This window comes from Lissotriton helveticus, chromosome 3_1, assembly GCF_964261635.1.
Source record: "Lissotriton helveticus chromosome 3_1, aLisHel1.1, whole genome shotgun sequence".
Taxonomy (NCBI): Eukaryota; Metazoa; Chordata; class Amphibia; order Caudata; family Salamandridae; genus Lissotriton; species Lissotriton helveticus.
Window position 1 is genome coordinate 579389719 of NC_136061.1, and position 17560 is coordinate 579407278.

The window sequence follows — 17560 nt, forward strand, 5'->3', positions numbered from 1 at the left end:
AGATTTAGGCATTGAAGGTACTGTCTTTGGAGACGAAGCCTGTTTCGCTGACTTGGAAGGATCAGAAGCAGGCTTTGCTTCGGCATCCAGGGTATTGGCCTCGGAGTTGAAGCTGTTTTTCGGGGTATCGGAAACAGGCTTTGTTGTTTTCGGAGCCGCTTTGTCTCTCAGAGTCGACGGTTTCAGAGTGTCTTTGGGAACTGGGACTTCCTTTTGTTTCGGTGCCGAGGGAGCAGGTGGTATCGGCACATGCGGTTTGCTCGGTATAGAGCTACCGGAAGGCTTCATTATTTTCTTCGGAGCCGGGCTCGATGGCGGGGCTTTCGAAGTGTTTTTTCGGTCTCGACTGGGCCCCGCAGGCGGCGTGTCGACCTTTGCCTTTGATTTTGGTGTTTGGGCTGGGGTAGGGGCAGTGGTACTCACGCGTTGACCCGAAGGTATGGAGTCATCGGAGTCATCTGCCTCGGATACGATCTGGAGATCATGGGAATCTTCCTCCGGGACACATGGACCTTCGTCGAAGATATCCACTGGTTCCAGCGCTGATCTCTGCATGTCGCGTCGAAGGGCCCTCCAATCCCGAATGGTCTTTTTCGATCGAAAGGATGCACAGGCTGTGCAGCTTAATTCGTCGTGATCTGGCGATAGGCACAGGTTACAGACCTCGTGATGGTCACTGTGTGGAAATTTTGCTCCACACTCTGGGCATCTTTTGAATGGCATCCTTTCCATGAGGTGTAGGCCTCAAGGCGTGGGTAGGTCCAACGGCCCGCGTCGACAAACGGAATCGAGCTGACGAAGTCTAGTCGATGCTTATAGGTATCGAAAGTTGTTTGTTTAAGTTTGAAGAAATTTCTACGCGTCAAAGTACTTGAAAAGTATATTTTGAACCGGAGCGGAAAAGCTTCATCCGAACCCAGTGGCAGAAAAAAACAATCTAAGGATGGAGCCGATGCCCTTGCGCACTATCGTCCAAGGAAGGAATCACCTATCTCGTGACTACAAAGACTTCTTCCAAGACAACAACAACATGCAATCATCCGAGCCCAACACCAGGTGGCGATCTAATGCAAAGTGTAGAATCTGCAGCTCATATGCCTCGAACAGACTATTATCTCCCAGAGGAAGAGATCCCTCACATACACGTCTAGGGTAAGAAAATGTGCTTTTGGTGACACTCATCTGAGCTGCAATGTAGAAATCAACATTGAGGATACATCCTGCAGACCTAGAAGCAAAATATTTGTTTTGTATATGCGGAGACAGGGCAAACGTCAGTGCATTGGTTGTTGGGCGTGGGGCAAGCTTTCTGGAGCATGTTGATATAATCCAGACTCATATTGAATATTCATGTGGATTTGGATGGTGTCAGTTTGCCTTTGTGAGCCTAAGCTGTAGTAGAAGGGTATATGGACTAGAGCGATCAAGTAGATGTGGAACGGCAGACTTGTGATGGTCCAATAGTGGGTTTGTGATCCTTAACAAGGTTGGTCACATTACTGGATTGGCCTCATTCTGAAGGAATGACATTAGCTACTCTAGAGGCGTACCCTTGATACCAGCACCACTTTTGCCAGAAGATAAGTAGTAACACATTCATCATGAGAGGTCTCCTTGAGAAAAGAGAGGATTTATGTGACTTTGTTTTAAATATTTTGTGAAGATATAGTAAATGACGTGAGCCTGGCTTGTTCTGCTGGCCACTAACGGGAGTTTTCGGACACTATATATTGGGTTACTAATTTTAATGCCATTGGTAACTGATGTAGGGGACCATTGGCAATTCTGACAGGCCTGCGAGTTGTTTCTGTATGTGGTTTCCAGTCAAGTGAGGCTCTATGCGCTGGCATAAAAGCAATTTGATCTTTTATTTCATCAACAAAATGTTAGCTGCCATTCTTTGTGCTTTTACAATGGACTACTGTCAATCTGTAGTCTTGTACCATTCCAATGTATCAGTTTATTGACCTTTCTATTAATTTATTTCAAATGTTTAGGTAACGTTTCAGTTTAATTAAATCTGTGATATCAGTAAGGTACAAGGGAAGTGCAAGTTTGGTACCCAAACTCAAAGGGGAAAAGAAGGCAAGGATGCACCGGACACGGAATCACTGTTGTGCTGCAGGGCTAAGACAGGTCTGCTGGTGGGCTACAGGCCAAAGATGGCACCCGGCTGCAGTTGAGTATAGGATCTAGGGATCTAAGGCCCAGAAGAACTACAGGGGGATATACGAGAACGGGCCGGCTGGGTGATGCAGCATCTGAGATGGGAAGAGGCTCGAGCTGTTAATGGGCTAAAGTAGTGGCCACAGGATTGCAGGTGATGCAGTTAGGGTGCAATGACATACACCAGAGGCAAGTAAGAAGTGGTGGGCCAGGGTGCGCATCAAACGAGATCAGAAGAAGATCTTAATCTAAGCTTGTTGGGGTAACTAAGTCACGGAGGTAAAAGCTAGTAAAACATTATATTAACAATCCTGTACAACTCTGTCAAACCTGTTTCCTCATTCAGAACATCTCACATTCCGGACAAGAGCTCAAATGCCCAAGACATGAAATTCTACACCGAACATGCCATCAACAAATGAAAGAATGACAACAATGCCTTTACATGAGCAGAAATTATATTTACATCACTTTATTTGCAAACAGGAGGTTATGCTGCACCAGAAAGAAACGCAGAGCATCTTAGAATAAATAGACAGGAGTAAAATACTTTGACTAGAGGGACCTCGCCCAGTTCTTCCTTCTGAAAGTCCTCAGCCGGAAGTGAGGTTGAGTGTACAAGCACACCTGTTGAAGCATAAAACTACAGGACATGCGAGATCTCAGCCATAGTAACAATAGACCACAAAATGGGCATTACATACACTGAATGCTTTTGCCTTCAAAAAGTACCTCTGCTTTGTAATACTAATCAGGTACAATACCATTTATTTTGCTCTCCTTGCTCCCAATAAAATATATGTATTTTTAAAGACCTGTTTTTCAGTCTTGAAAAAGAGATTGCTTGCTTAGAAGGGGTGACTCACAAAACTTATCATCTCATGTCTGCGAATTCTGGATGTGATGGCAGTGGCAGAAGATTCATGCGGTTGCCCCTCACAGAGTAAAACAGCAGAACCATCTTCTGTTCTACAAAATGGGCAACTTGTAATACAAAGAAGGAGGTTCAATGCAGCGTACACTGCAGACGTGGCTAATAGCGGTTTAAAAGTGAGTAGATTCTGTAACTGACAATCTGCATTTTGTTCTTACTCTGCCCCTTCCTTTGAAGATAGGACGTAGGACATTGATGCACACCACCACATACTGTTGCACAACAATAATTTGATGTCAGTTTTTGGAGTGAGAGCGCGAGATAAAGAATATCTTAGAAACTACCACATGCCTTGTTAGAACCCAGCGCACCTCTTCGGTTCTATTCTATCTTCCTCTCTAACCACCATTGCTTCACAAAACAGGTTCCTTCTGCTTGTCATGGCTATAACAAGAAAGTGTGTGTAAATGGATCCCAGCTTTGCTTATAAAAAGGGGGTAGGTAATTCTTCAAAGAATCCTGTGAACAGGTGCGAGAAAATAGAGAACTTTAAATAGGATTAATAAAGCGCATAGCATCACCCACGAGGGTATCCAAGCACTGAGATCCAAGCTTATTATTTGTAATCGATCGTTAACGGGCAATGATTTTTTTTTTAATCCTTAAAATGGGAAAATATAGCACATTGTGATCGTGATAAACAATCAAGAGAACCACCATGACTACAGAAAACGGGAGGAGCAAACAATATATTGGTTGTTTTGTGCAGAACATCTCCTGAAATTGCTTGTTGCGCTTGAAGAAAAAAGGACTGTCGAAAATATTAGTAACAGAAGTGTGATAATGCTATTTACATATAAACACTTTTCCACAACTATATGTAAGATAAAACCAATGAGTAGAGGCGCTCAAAATCAGACTGTAAAATACACACCCTATGTATAGGTACATAGGGGTACAGAGGGTGATTGTTTTGAGCCTCTCACTAAACATGCTTAGTATGAAGACACGTTTTCCTCCACTCTGAGAAGGGAGTTAAAAAAGGCCTTCTTTTAAACCTTGGGCTCATTCATTTCTGGACTTGATGGGAAATGACAGCTTTATTTCACTACCTAAAGGCTCACATATACACATGAATGCTTCTGTGATAATTGTGCACTTTGAAACCAGTGCTCAGGACCTCAATAATGTTCCCACAGCAAAATGGCACCTGGTTACTCCCAGTGCTCAGAGACAACTGCGCCTAAGTCCACCCAAAAACCTAACATCATGTATTTATTTCCTTCCCCAACAGTGACTGTGCTGGGCGGCCTACAAAAACCTGATTCAGCAAATGGCCCAAGCTACAAGAGAGTCAAACATTCTTTTCGCAATGGGTATTTTTTGACTTCCATCTACCCGTGGAGGCCGTGTATGCTGTCATTGTTGTTCCTTCTTCCACTTACTTACCGGTACAGGCTGTGAATACCAGCTCTACCAAACACAAAATCCATATTACTTTCTCAACCTCTCTTTAAGTAACTGTCAGAGGAACATAGAAGCAGTTACTCTTTTAACTGAAAGACAGGAACAGTTAGCATATTCCTATTCAGTCATGGCAAAAAAGAGAAAAATATACACATCACATGCCTGAAAGAAGCTCGCTTTTCCATGGCAACATAATTCCTAGAGAATGTAATTTACTACATATCAAACAAAAACCCACACCCCACACAAAAGAAAGGAACCCAGCAAAAGCACAAACTCTGAGAAGGATTTAGCAAAGTGTTTTTTTGTTTTTGGTGCTAGCACAAAATACTGTGGCCACGGCGTCTGTTGAAGTGAATTAACACTGTATGTGCATCCGTCTGTCTGTCTGTCTCTGTGCATGCAGGTTACATGTACGCTTCTTCATTTCCCGCTTTCTTTTCTCAGAGGCCAAGGGACTTCTGCACAATCTGACTGGCGATTTTGTTAAACTGCTCGCGGTCATCCCTCCACATTTTCGAGGCATCCACGTTAGCGCCGCTCTCATCGTTAGGCTCTGAATCAAGAAAAACATTTAGTCAACTTCATAGGAGCAACAAGCAAATTATCATTTAAAGTAAGATGTTCAAAATCAGCTCAATAAACTAACTAGGGATACCCCTTTTGCAGTGTTCGAGTGACATAACTGTGGCCTGAAATTATGCTAAAACTATTATTGTTTTTTTACATGAGGTCTTCAAGTACTCATTCAGTTTGATCCTCAACAGGGAAAATGTTCTCTGACAGAATACAAATAAACCAAAGCAAAACACACAGCCAAGCTACTTTAAAATGAGTTGTGAGCTGATTCCAGGGGTGGAAACGATGAGGTCATCACTATCCTACTGCACACTTTGGTTCCTGTGCCTACTGACAAACAAATGGGACCCACAAACATGTAGCACAAACGTAGGCAGAATGGGGCTATTAACAACAAATACATTGTTTTTGTAGGCTCAATTCATGAATACATTACACAGAAAAACGCACTCTCACAAATATTTTTTACATTTCTTGATGGTAAAACTACTACATAATATATTTTGTAGGCAATGGGTGGATGATGCTAGGGTTCACGCCAAAGAAGTCAGAACCCAAATATTGTGGTTGGCACACACCTCCCAAATGGCTACACGCAGGAGCCACTGTTATGGAAGAAGACATTTGACCTGGGAGGAGGTCTGTGCCAAATGATCAATAATAACATCCCGGATAAGGATTGCCAAATTCCTTTTCAGTGCATAATTTGCCGTTTTATTTCTTAATCCTGAGATACATTCAAACAAAACGAAGAAAAACAGCTGACATGTGTTTCGCCCGGTGGCCGACAGGCTGAGGGCTTTTTCAAGGCGGACAAATTTCAGTGCAAGTATCACGTGGGGTAAGACAGAGAATGTGAACGGTGACCAAAGAAACGTGGAAAAAAACAAAATGAAACGTGGGGATAGGTTAGGGCGTTTGTACAAATGCGAAGTAATAGGAGACAACAGTAAAAATATGATTTTTCAAAGCAGATCATACGTGTCTTTGGATGTGCCTCGAGATACTTCTGTGTTTGCGGACAAGCCTTGGCTCATTCTTTTGCTCATCTCAATGCCCTACGCCCTCTGCTTCCTATGTGGTCCTTAGACTTGGTCCTTTTCGGAATGGGCAATCTAGCATTGGGCCAGCTACTAACTAGCGGATGCACTAACTTAATCTCTGTTGCCCAGTCGTCCCTTCTTTCAAATGGCGCCTAGGGTACCGCCCATTCATAGAGTTGGTCTTTAAAACTTTGTCTCACTTCCATTTCTCTCCATACATCGTATGCCCACAATCGATTCCCTGCTAAGTGTGCTTAACTTCTCTCTTACTCTCAATAACCCTTCAGCAATCACAATGAACATACTCACATTATAATCTTTCTGTTAAATCTCTGGGATGTATGATATTTGCTATCCTTATTGTATAAAGTGAATTGTTTAAAAGAAATGCAATGTAATTATATGATGTTCTCTCTCTCTCAATGCTATTACTTAATGATGGAGCATAAGCCTATTACTTTAGGGGGCTACTTTTGACCAAAATGGTGAATACGATAAACTGGATACCAAGTGATTGTACAACCTGTTGATTAGCCAACTGGCATAATATAATATCACTGTGTTGTGATTGTTACTACACGCAAAATTGTTAGTACTCGCGAAACTGCAGAATTTTATGATGTTTTTCTTCCCTATTTAAACAATTCTCTCTTATTCCTCCTGCCCTTTTTTTATTCTATTTTTACCATTGTCCCCTATTATTGCACCCTTGCACAAACACTCTAGCCTCTCCCCATGACGTTACCTCTTTCCACGATTCTTTTTGTTTTTTCCACGTTTCTTTGGTCACTGTAAAACTACTTCATAGAATACTTCTCTCGGGGGGGGGGGGGGGGGGGGTAGTGGGGCCGCACGCGCATTGAGTACAATGGCCGCCTGACCCAGGAGCTCCGTTTTGTGGCGGGGAATGCCGTGCTGATTTCCGCGGTTCTAAGAACTCCAATCACGTGATTGATTCGGAAGAACCTCTGATCAGTTCACTTCCTTTTTTCCTCATTTTCTGCACCTCTTTCGTCCGGAAAACGATAATTTCTCTACAACCCTGCTACGGCCGCCATTTTGTTTTCCTTCATGATGGAATTTTCACTCACCCAAGGTACTATTTTTTTCAAACTGACTCTTACTACAACATGATGCAAACCTTACTATCTTGGACATAATTATTCTTCTATGTGACCAGAGGTGGCCTTACTATTTTACTTGCGCTCTGTTGAACAGCAATTTTTGGATGTACCTCATTCAGGTTGTACCTCTTCATTTTTCTCAAATTCATCCCTTTGTGTTGACTTTGGTTCAAACAAGACGCACCTGTCTACTCAGGCGTAACAAAGCTTTCTTTAGCTCAGCAGCATTTTAATTATTTGATTACACTGTGTCGTGCAGTTTCTCTAAATCGTTGGGGTTGTGCGTCGGTGGTTTCTTCCTTGCTTCACTAAAGTCTACTACTCCTCCCCTATGTGGGTAAGAGTAAGAAGTTACGTATTACTAGCAGGAGATACCCGGCCCACGCCCCTGCCTTGGAATCCTGTCATACTGACTCTGCCCTCAACGGTGGTATTGCAATGGCGCAATCTGGGTCTTCACAGTTTTCGATTCCATCTAAGTCTTCAACCAACTTGCAGACCCCTAACTTCTGCCAACAAGCGCCTCAAACAAGACCCTCCCTCTCCACCGAAACCTGCTTCTCCGGTTTCCTTAGACATGGTCTTTGAAGAAATTTGCGCCTTGCGTCCATTCATTGAAGAGACTAACTCATGTCTACAGTTGTTGGACAGTAAATGGGCGTCTATGGAATCTCAGATCACTACTGTGAAAAATCAAGTTGATGACTTACAGAATCTCTCCACTAAACTATCTACTTTAGAGAGGGATGTCTCTTTGCTAAAGAAATCAGTGGAGGATCTTGAAAATAGAAACAGATGCAATAATCTACGCCTGTATGGCATTCCTGAGGGCTTGGAGGGTAATGACCCCATCCAATTTGTCAATACTTTCCTCATAAAACTTCTGGACCTTCCTGCTTCTACAACGCTCAGCATTCAACGTGCTCACAGGTTAGGCCCTCGTCTATCCTCATCAGCTGGTCCTTCGAAACCGAAGGGTGTGATCTTTTTATTTTTAAAATGTACAGACTTACTACAAGTGTTAACCACAGCCAAAAACAAGAAGTAGCTTGTTTGGTTAGGCTCTAAAGTTTTCATCTCGCAAGATGTGTCTCAGGCAACAGCTAAACAACGGAAAGAATTCCTTGATCTTCATCCTGCCTTACGTACACTTGGAGCACATTACAGACCTTTCCATCCAGGTCTGTTCAAAGTCACCTACCAAAACAACACTTCCTCTTTTGATGATCCAGCTTACCTGAAGAAATGTATCCTTCTACATTCCACTTCTTCTATGGAAACTTCCAGACCTCCCTTATTCACCGTCCTACACTCTGTGACTTTTTCATTTATTGCTGGCAGGTTTTGTCTCACCTTGTTTGGTCTAATGCTAATTTTTTCCTCCACAGGTTGTTGATGGTTGTTATTTAATAATATGTTCTTTTAATCCTTCATGTAAATTATTTCTCCTCTCACTCTTTTGCAGATGTTTTCTCTTGATACAATCCTCTCTTCGTTTCATATTTGTCTCATCTGGCTCCCCGTCGTGGTACTCTCTCCCCGGTTGGTTGTGTCGTCTTCTTCTATGTGTCGCCACCTCCCACTCACTACCTCTTGTGCCCCTTCAAAAGGTACGTATTACAGTCGTCTTTTTTTTCTCCATTCTTGTTCACTTTTTCAATTGATATCGCTTGTTGACATGTACTGTCTTCTCTTGGTCTTTCTTTTATCCTCCTTTCTTTCCCTCCTTTCTCATCCCATGATCCCTTGGACATGTACTATCTCTTCTTATCCTTCTTTGTTCCTACTTGATCTTCCTTCCTCCTTCTCCTGTTTTCTTTCCTTCTTTCCCATTTGTTTCTCATTTCATTTTTTTATTATTGCATATTTTGTTCGGTATATATCTTTAATGATTTTACATTCAGAGTTATCTGCTGGAATGTGAAAGGTTTTATTAACCCAATTAAAAGACAGAGAATTATTTCCCATCTCGCCTCTTATAACCCTGATTTGGTTCTCTTACAAGCGACCCACCTCACAGAAATTGAAGCGTTAAAATTAAAAAGAGACTGGGTGGGTTCAGTTTTATTCTCTCCCTCCACCAACAAGAAAAATGGTGTTATAATTTTATGCCACAAGAATTTGAATTAGGTTATATCGCAAGAGATTGACACAGAAGGTAGATGGTTGGTAGCGAAGTTGTTAATTAATAATGTTTCTTAAACTGTTTTTAATATTTACGGACCTACACACCCTGATTTTTCCTTTTGGCCTCTGATTACGCAGAAATGTATTCAATTTAGAGATGATCTCTTCATTTTAGAATGCGATTGTAACCAAGTTATAGACCCATTTCTCGACCGCCAGTCTCAAGTTTGCTTTGTTCTTCACAAAACTCACTAACATTTTCTTACCACTATCTCTCAAGCACACCTTGTAGATTCTTGGAGACTTTCCCACCCAGACACTCTTGACTTTTCTTATTCTCCTCCTCACGCCTCCCTTTCCCGCCTAGATTATATCTTTCTTTCTCAATCTTTATCTCAAAACCTATTATCTTCCTCTATTGAACCCATCGTCATCTCTGACCATGCCCCAATTGTAACAGATCTTGATTTGCTCCCTCCGCATCCCAGGTCCTCCCGCTGGCGTTTTAATAACTCTTCTTCCAGACCCTCTTTTCTCTTCTTCTTTTCGCACTTTTGCAAATTAATTTTTTGACCTGACCAGTGACCCCAATTGCTCCCCCCATATCATATGGGATTCAATTAAAGCTACTGCGAGAGGCTTTATTATAGATTTTGCTTAAGAAAAAAAAAAAAGATTTCTTCAGCAACGGAAGACTGCCTTGGCACATATTAAGCTCTTAGAACACAAATTCCATACCTCTTTGATGGATCCAGTTTCACCAGAATTGATACGTGCTAAACTAGTCTTTAACAAAATTACAACTGATAATGCGTCCTCAATACTCCTCCTTAGTAGCGCTCGCTAATACGGGGGTCGTAATAAAGCAGGCAAGCTCTTGGCGAATTATCTCTAAACAAATAAGGACGGTACTCTTATTGATTCTATTTACTCTCCAAATGGCACTCTTTTGCATAAAGATCAAGACATTCTCAATGAATTTAAACTCTTTTATAAGGATCTTTATACCCCTGAATCTCCTCCTTCCTCTTCTCTCATCCAAGAGTGTCTAAATAAACGTCCTACTCCTTCCAATTCTCACCTTCATCTTTCTGATCTCGAAACAGACCTATCTCTTAATGAATTATTCACTGCCTTAAATACCTTAACAAAAGTAACGACTCCTGGCCCAGATGGTTATGCTGTTGAATTTTCTCTGCACTTTTCTAATCTGCTACTCCCTAAACTCTTAAATCTTTTCCAGTCATTTTTTCTAGCTGGTAAGACAGAAGGTACCTTTCAGGAAGCTACAATTTGCCTCATTCATAAAGAAGGTCGAGACCCCATGTTTTGTAAGAATTATCGCCCGATTTCCCTGGTCAATGTTGATTATAAACTTTTTGCTAAAGCACTCGCTTTACGCCTAGACCCTCGTATGCCTCACTTAATTGGTAAAGAGCAATGTGGTTTTGTCAAAGGTAGGCTCACTTCCGACAATTCTCGTCTTTTTCTTAATGTTTTAAACAAAATCCCTTTCCTTTCCACATCTTAAGGGGCCGTTTCTGTTGATGCTGAAAAAGCTTTTGACAGAGTTGATTGGTCCTTCTTATTTGCTGCATTAAAATGGCATGGTTGTGGTCCCAAATTGATTTCTCTTATTTCTTTATTGTACTTTGCCCCCAGAGCCTCAGTATTAGCTAATGGCAGCGTTTCATCTTATTTTTCTCTCCAGCGTGTAGTGCGCCAAGGTTGCCCTCTTTCCCCTCTCCTCTTTATTTTAGCTCTTGAACTCTTCCTATCCTCTATTTGTAATAATGATTCAATTTCTGGGTTTTCTAATGGTGACCATCAGTTAAAACTTTCCGCTTATGCGGATGATATCCTACTCTTTATTTCTGCGCCCGAAACTTCTATTCCTCTTTTATTACATGAATTTGCTTCCTTTTTCCTTATTTCTGGTTATAAAATTAATTCAGACAAAACAGATTCTCCCTGTCACATAATGTTGTCTCCCCATGCCGTCTCTTCCACTGGTTTTGCCTGGAATAGTTCAAAAATAAATATTTAGGTATATGGTTTTCCAATTTCGTCGCTTCCTCTATTAAATTAAATATGTCTACAGTCTCATCCTGAATTGATAAATTATTTTCTTCTTGGAACCCCCTTTTCCTTTCTTGGTGGGGTCGGCTAGACTCAATCAAAATGATGATTACCCCAATTTTGATTTATACATTATCCATGCTACCAATTCATATTCCTGCCCTTTATTTTAAGCGGACTGACTCTTGTCTTTCTAAATGTCTTTGGAAGGATAAGAAAGCCAGGATCTCCTTATCTTCTCTTCGTAAGTCAAAATCTAATAGGAGGTGTGAACTTTCCTGATTTTCCTTTCTCCCATAAGTCATTTTCCCTTCATCAAACCTCGAAATGGCTCCTTTCCAAACCATCCCCCTTCATTCCCCTTTGACTAACCATTGAACAAACTTTGTTACTGCCCTTCTCTTTAAAGGAAGTTATAGTTCTCTCTGCTAAAACCCCCTACACTTCTCTTCGTTTATTTAAACACACTTTTTTCCCTTTTGAAACATTTGGTGCAACCTAATCCCATCTCTAAAGAATCTTTTTTAGAATCTCCAATTTGGCACAATTCCCTTATTCTCATTAACAACAGGCCTATCTTTTGGAAAGCTTGGAGGTCAAAGGGCATAATTTGGGGCGAAAATCTTTTTGATGGACTATCTCCATGTTCATTTCCCCAATTTCAAATCTTATTCAATTGCCCCCGAAATTTGTACAGAAATTCACTACTCTCATGGCGGTTATTCTTGATACTTACTACTCTCTTCCCCCTTTGTCTCTTCCTGTTGTCCAAAACTCACTTCTTCAGATACTCCTCTCTCTGCCCAAAGCTTCTCTCATCTATAAATACTTCTCAGCCCCTAATCCAGAACGTGCAAAATCCAAGTTGGAACTCTCTTGGGAATCTGACCTGGGATGTGAATGGACTATCCATCTTCTGGGATAAACTTTGGTCCCGCTCTCTAAAGATTTCTCGCTCTGCTTCTCTTACACAATCTATGTTTTTTCTTTACCATAGACTTTATCTCACACCTGTTTCTATTGCTCGCTTTTCCCACTCTTCTGAATCTAATTGTTGGACCTGAGGTTCTTCGAACACCAATCTTATACACCTTCTCTTCCTTTGTCCTTCCGTTTCTAACTTTTGGGGGAAAGTCTGGCCCTATATTTCTCGCCTGTTTAATATTTCCATTCCTTATTCCATTCCTCTTCTTTTCTCTGGAAGTATTTCTGGCTCCTTGGATCTACACCCCCCCCCTCTAGTCCCGGTCTCTTCGATCTTATGCTTGCTTTAGCTTTCCAACATATCTCTCTCAACTGGAAAACCCTCACAAAACTATCAAAACAACACTGGTGGAATTGTCTTTGCCAAATTCATCGACTTGACACTGCTTTCGCCTCCTCCTGTAGCCAATGGTTAATAGAAATCTTTTTTGGCTACCGCATACTAATTATTTACTTAGTTAGTTTAACCAGATAAATCTCGTTTAAATTCTGGAAACTTTAAACCTCCTTGAATACTTGTTTTCTCTGTTCTTCACTTGTTAACCTCTGTTGGCTTATCGTACGTAATTAATTAGTTAAGAAATTCGCTAACATTCCTTTGTAATATGCACTACCCTATAATACCAATGTGTAACACTCTTCCCTCCTTACCCCCCCAGTTTTCCTCATAATTCCCTATAAAACTTAAAATAGCTTGGATTTTTATTAATAATACTAGCCAATTCCTCTGTTATACTTCTATTTTGTTATTGTTGATTCTGTATTGTTGGTCTTTTGTATATCTTGTTAACTTTTAAATAAAGCTTTTTAAACTGAAAAAAGGATACTTCCTCTAAGTGCAAGTCCAAGCCTAAGAAAGCATAATTAGGAGTCAGGAAATGTAGTATTTCTATATTTTTCTGCCAACAGCTGCAGCTGTGAAGCACTATAAAGCCCACAATTATAGTACTTATTTTATCAGGGATGGATGGGCAAAGGGGTAAGTGGAAGCACCAAGATTCGATGCTTTGAGGTGAAAGTCGTACGCAGATCTGATCACAGGTGTTCAACCACTGACCCACCTACACTGTCGTATTGGTTAGGCTATTACAGGAAGTAGATAAATGGGGTCCGAAAGACCTCTCTACTTGCAAAGCTCTTGCCTATGAGAGTGCTTTGCTTTAGGTTACTCTTTTCCAAAGTAATAATTTTTTTCCATATGCAGGTAGGCCACCTTAAATTCCACGGTTTGGCAAACTTCTGAGAAACCTAAACATCCTACAGCTGCAATGGACACAAGGATGGCATTTACTTTCAAGAGGACAATACAGCTCCTATTAGCAAGGACAATAGGATAAACCTCTAAAGTACATGGGTGGTAATCTGACCAAAATAAAATATCTAATAAGAAAGGTTGAACACGCTGCACAGTGCCTTGGCTGATGTCAATAAACTTTCCAAATGTGAAATCAAGTTCAGGACCATATGCAAGTGGATCGCCATTTATTCACAGAGGTATGGTTGGGGCCTCTTCAATTGTTTGGTAGGATTTCGCATAAAAACGTTAAGTAAAGACCACGGCGAGACAACTGTGTCTGTAGTACACTTGCTCACTGGGAACTGGTGAGTGCTTAATGTTAGCAAAAAGGGTATCTCTTGGAGCTGGGTACATGAAGAGTGAATTAACCATCAGCATAAAGCTGGTTAGATCACTAAGCTATGAGAAATAAGCAAACTACTGGATACTAAGAGTTAACCATGCAACGGCTTCCTAAGAGTCCAGTTCTTGGGACTGAACTCTGCAGATGAATGCAGGAAACATGGTGTTTAGTAAACTCTTCCATACTCCACCATACGGAAGAATCTTAAACAGCCTGAACAACACATGAGGACCCTTTTTGGTACAGTCAAATACAGCTGTCAAACTGGCTAAGATATGATAAATTGTAAATGAACTTGCAGTGAAGCAAAGAAGGAGGGGCAAAATATATCATTTTTCAGTGATGTTCAATTACACTACAGCTCATGTTCCATAGAAAGAGAAAACAAATTCTCTAAAGTATCAAATGCAACACCACTTAGGATCAGAGAAGTCTTGGACAGACACACACGATAGGAGAGGAAGATTGAGGTCGTCATATGTAGAGGCGCGGTCATCTCCTAACCACAAACAGACTTATCAGCATTACATAGCCATAAGAGGAACTAGAAATAGAATTTGGGCAATAAATAAGATTAACATTGCTCCAGTAGGGCATCGTCAGTACGCCTTCCAGAGAATTTGGGCAATAAATAAGATTAACATAGCTCCGGTAAAGCATAATCAATAGGCCTTCCAGAAAATGTGGGCAATAAATAAGATTAACATAGCTCCGGTAGGGCATCGTCAGTATGCCTTCCAGAGAATTTGGGCAATAAATATGTTTATAGCTTCGGTAAAGCATCCTCAATACGCCTTCCAGAGAATCTGGGCAATAAATAAGATTAACATAGCTCCGGTAGGGCATCGTCAGTATGCCTTCCAGAGAAATTGGGCAATAAATAAGATTAACATAGCTCTGGTAAGGCATCGTCAGTAATCCTTCCACTCCACTTCTGCAGTTAGTATCTTGAGAAGGATAAAGGCTAATGAAAAGTAACACTGAGACATGCAATCCAACCACTGAATGGTCTAAACCACCTGCTGTATCAAGGAAAGCTAGAGAATATGCATATGTATACACTAGAAGAAAAGAGGGATATCACATTGGTGCAGAGTTAAGAATTATCCATCAGATTTCAGCTTTGGCGGTTACCTGCTCTTACCAGCTTTGACGTTTAAGGAAGTGTTTTCCCTACCTAATGTAAGATGTTAAGCAGCGACCCATAAAAGCATTAACTGTGTCCTGTCTAAACGAGATGCTCTTTTATTTGGAACTTCCAAATTAACCTTTGTAACGGATCCAAGGAATTTAAAAGCAATCCTCCTAAGTTCTGTAATACCAAATCGCTGCTGGATTCTCTTCACTGCTCTTCTTAAAGCCATATGGCCTTATTTAGAGTTTGGCAGGCAGGTACTCTGTCACAAACATGACAGATGTCCTGTCCACCCTATTACAAATGCATTATATCCTCTGGCACTTGTAACACAGCAGAAGGGATGTCTACCACGTTTTCATGGAGTATCCTGTTCGCCAAACTTTAAATAAGGCCCATATTCTCTATCTAGGTTTTCTGTAACTCCTAGAGATGCATTTAAGTTCATGCCTACATTCCCTACAGATCTGTTAGCCATCATCTAAGCTCTCAATGAGAGCTCTAACATTCAGATTTTAGTATCATTTATGCAGAAAAGATGGTTATAGTGGTTTATGAGAGATTAAATCAACCAGCAAAATTCCATGCAATGGGTTGTTTCACATGAGATTAGATGGTTGGTCTTAATAATGAGCATGATAGATTTATGAACATTCCAACTAGTTGAGAGACCCCTTCCATTACTGGTTCCAAAGCGACTGACTTTTAAACATACAGGATGTTTGGGGGCATCCCATCTACTTCTTATGACCTCTCTTCTCTCTGGCCCGTCTTGTGACTCGTCTGCCCATCAATCCCTACCATATGTGGATTTAGAAGGAAAATGTACATACCTGTTATCCTTATATTTATATAACTCCCTACAATACAAGTTATTTAGAAAAGACACGCAGGCAATTTGATTCACCATGACTGCAGCAGTCAAGCTTTCAGATGGATTATCCCGTACGGAGATTTCCTCCATGCGAAGGGTAATTGCAGCTCGTAGAAGGATTACACTGAAGTCCATAAACAAACGAAAAAGAGATTTAGACCTAGAGGATATTTGGAGAAACATCTAAGTATGGCTAGTAAATGAGCTGACCAGATCAGTAGAGAAAGGACTTTGTATGAATCCCCCACCCCAAAAAGCAGATGACAACCAAAATTCACTCCGCTTCATCACTAGATACTCACAAGGGTCTCAAACAGTGGCAAAAATCTTGAAAATCGATGGGATAGTCTTACACAAGACCTAGTTTTAAAGAAAAGAATCGTCCCTCATCTAGTGATTACCCATCAAAGAAACATCTCACTAAAAGACATGCAAGTACACAGTTTTTTTAAAACCCAAGAAGGGTACATGGCCTACCACGACGGAAGGGTTTTAAAACCTGCAGTCGTTGTAAAGCCTACAAATTCAGCAACAACGTGGAGCAGGTGACACTAACAGGTATACACACAACATGGAAGATAACCAAGTTGATCACTTGTAATACAGATTATGTCATATATGCCATTGTTTGCACATGTGGTAAGCTAGCCAAGTTCTTTGGCCTGGACAGTGTACCTAAACAGCCTTGGGGTGAGAACAGATTTGTTACTTTGAGGAGGCTGGAATTTAGTTTTATTGTAGAAGCAGGCAGCATGATCCCCCGTAGGCACGAACATCGATGAGGAGTTATCAGTACATTTGTGAAAATGTGGATTGAAGTTTTGGACTCTCTTGTATGAAGCTTCCCTCGCTGTTTGTCCGCACAGGGTTCCAGAGAAACTGTAGTTTGGTTTTAGAAGAGCACACAAGTTGGTGATTAGGTTTTGCTTTGTTTATCATGGGACTTATTCAGTCATTCCCTTTTGTTGTGTTTCCTCATTTATAATATTCCCCTCCTGTAGATGATCTGGAAATTCAAGTGTATAATAAATGTGATCTTGGATAAGATAGGTGAAAGGGTGCGGATTGAAATTGTGGGAATATGGAATTAGTATTTCTCGTAAGATACCATGGACAGGCATGTTGATTAGCCAAAGATGAAGATACCTGTGCAAGCATAATTTCAACGTTGATGACTTCAACACACGTGTGTGTTATTTGTTTCTGTTGTATTGCATGATATGCCATGCACATGTCATCAAACTGTACATTATTGAGCAGCAGGGATACGTGTCGGATGAATTTGACTACTATAGCCGATAACCAGTGGTACTATTGTCTCCGAAGGATTTGGGGGTAATGTGTCAGGCATATGCCAATGAAATTTGCTGTATCAGGGACTGGGACATGGGTAATATCATTTTGACTACTGCAGCCAATCACTAAGGCGTTTTGTTGTCCCCCACAGATGTGAGGGAATAGAGCCGTA

The 17560-nt window shown here is 41.0% G+C and overlaps 1 protein-coding gene across 1 annotated transcript in view; it reads right to left on the reverse strand.

Annotated features, from left to right (window-relative positions):
• Positions 1-2606: 2606 nt before the first annotated feature.
• Positions 2607-17560, reverse strand: part of UBE2G2 (ubiquitin conjugating enzyme E2 G2) — a 359465-nt gene continuing 344511 nt past the window's right edge. The window contains exon 6 of the mRNA XM_078680545.1: positions 2607-5063. Coding sequence (XP_078536671.1) covers positions 4951-5063 — 113 coding nt within the window. The 3' untranslated portion in view covers positions 2607-4950. The remainder of the gene's footprint in view (positions 5064-17560) is intronic.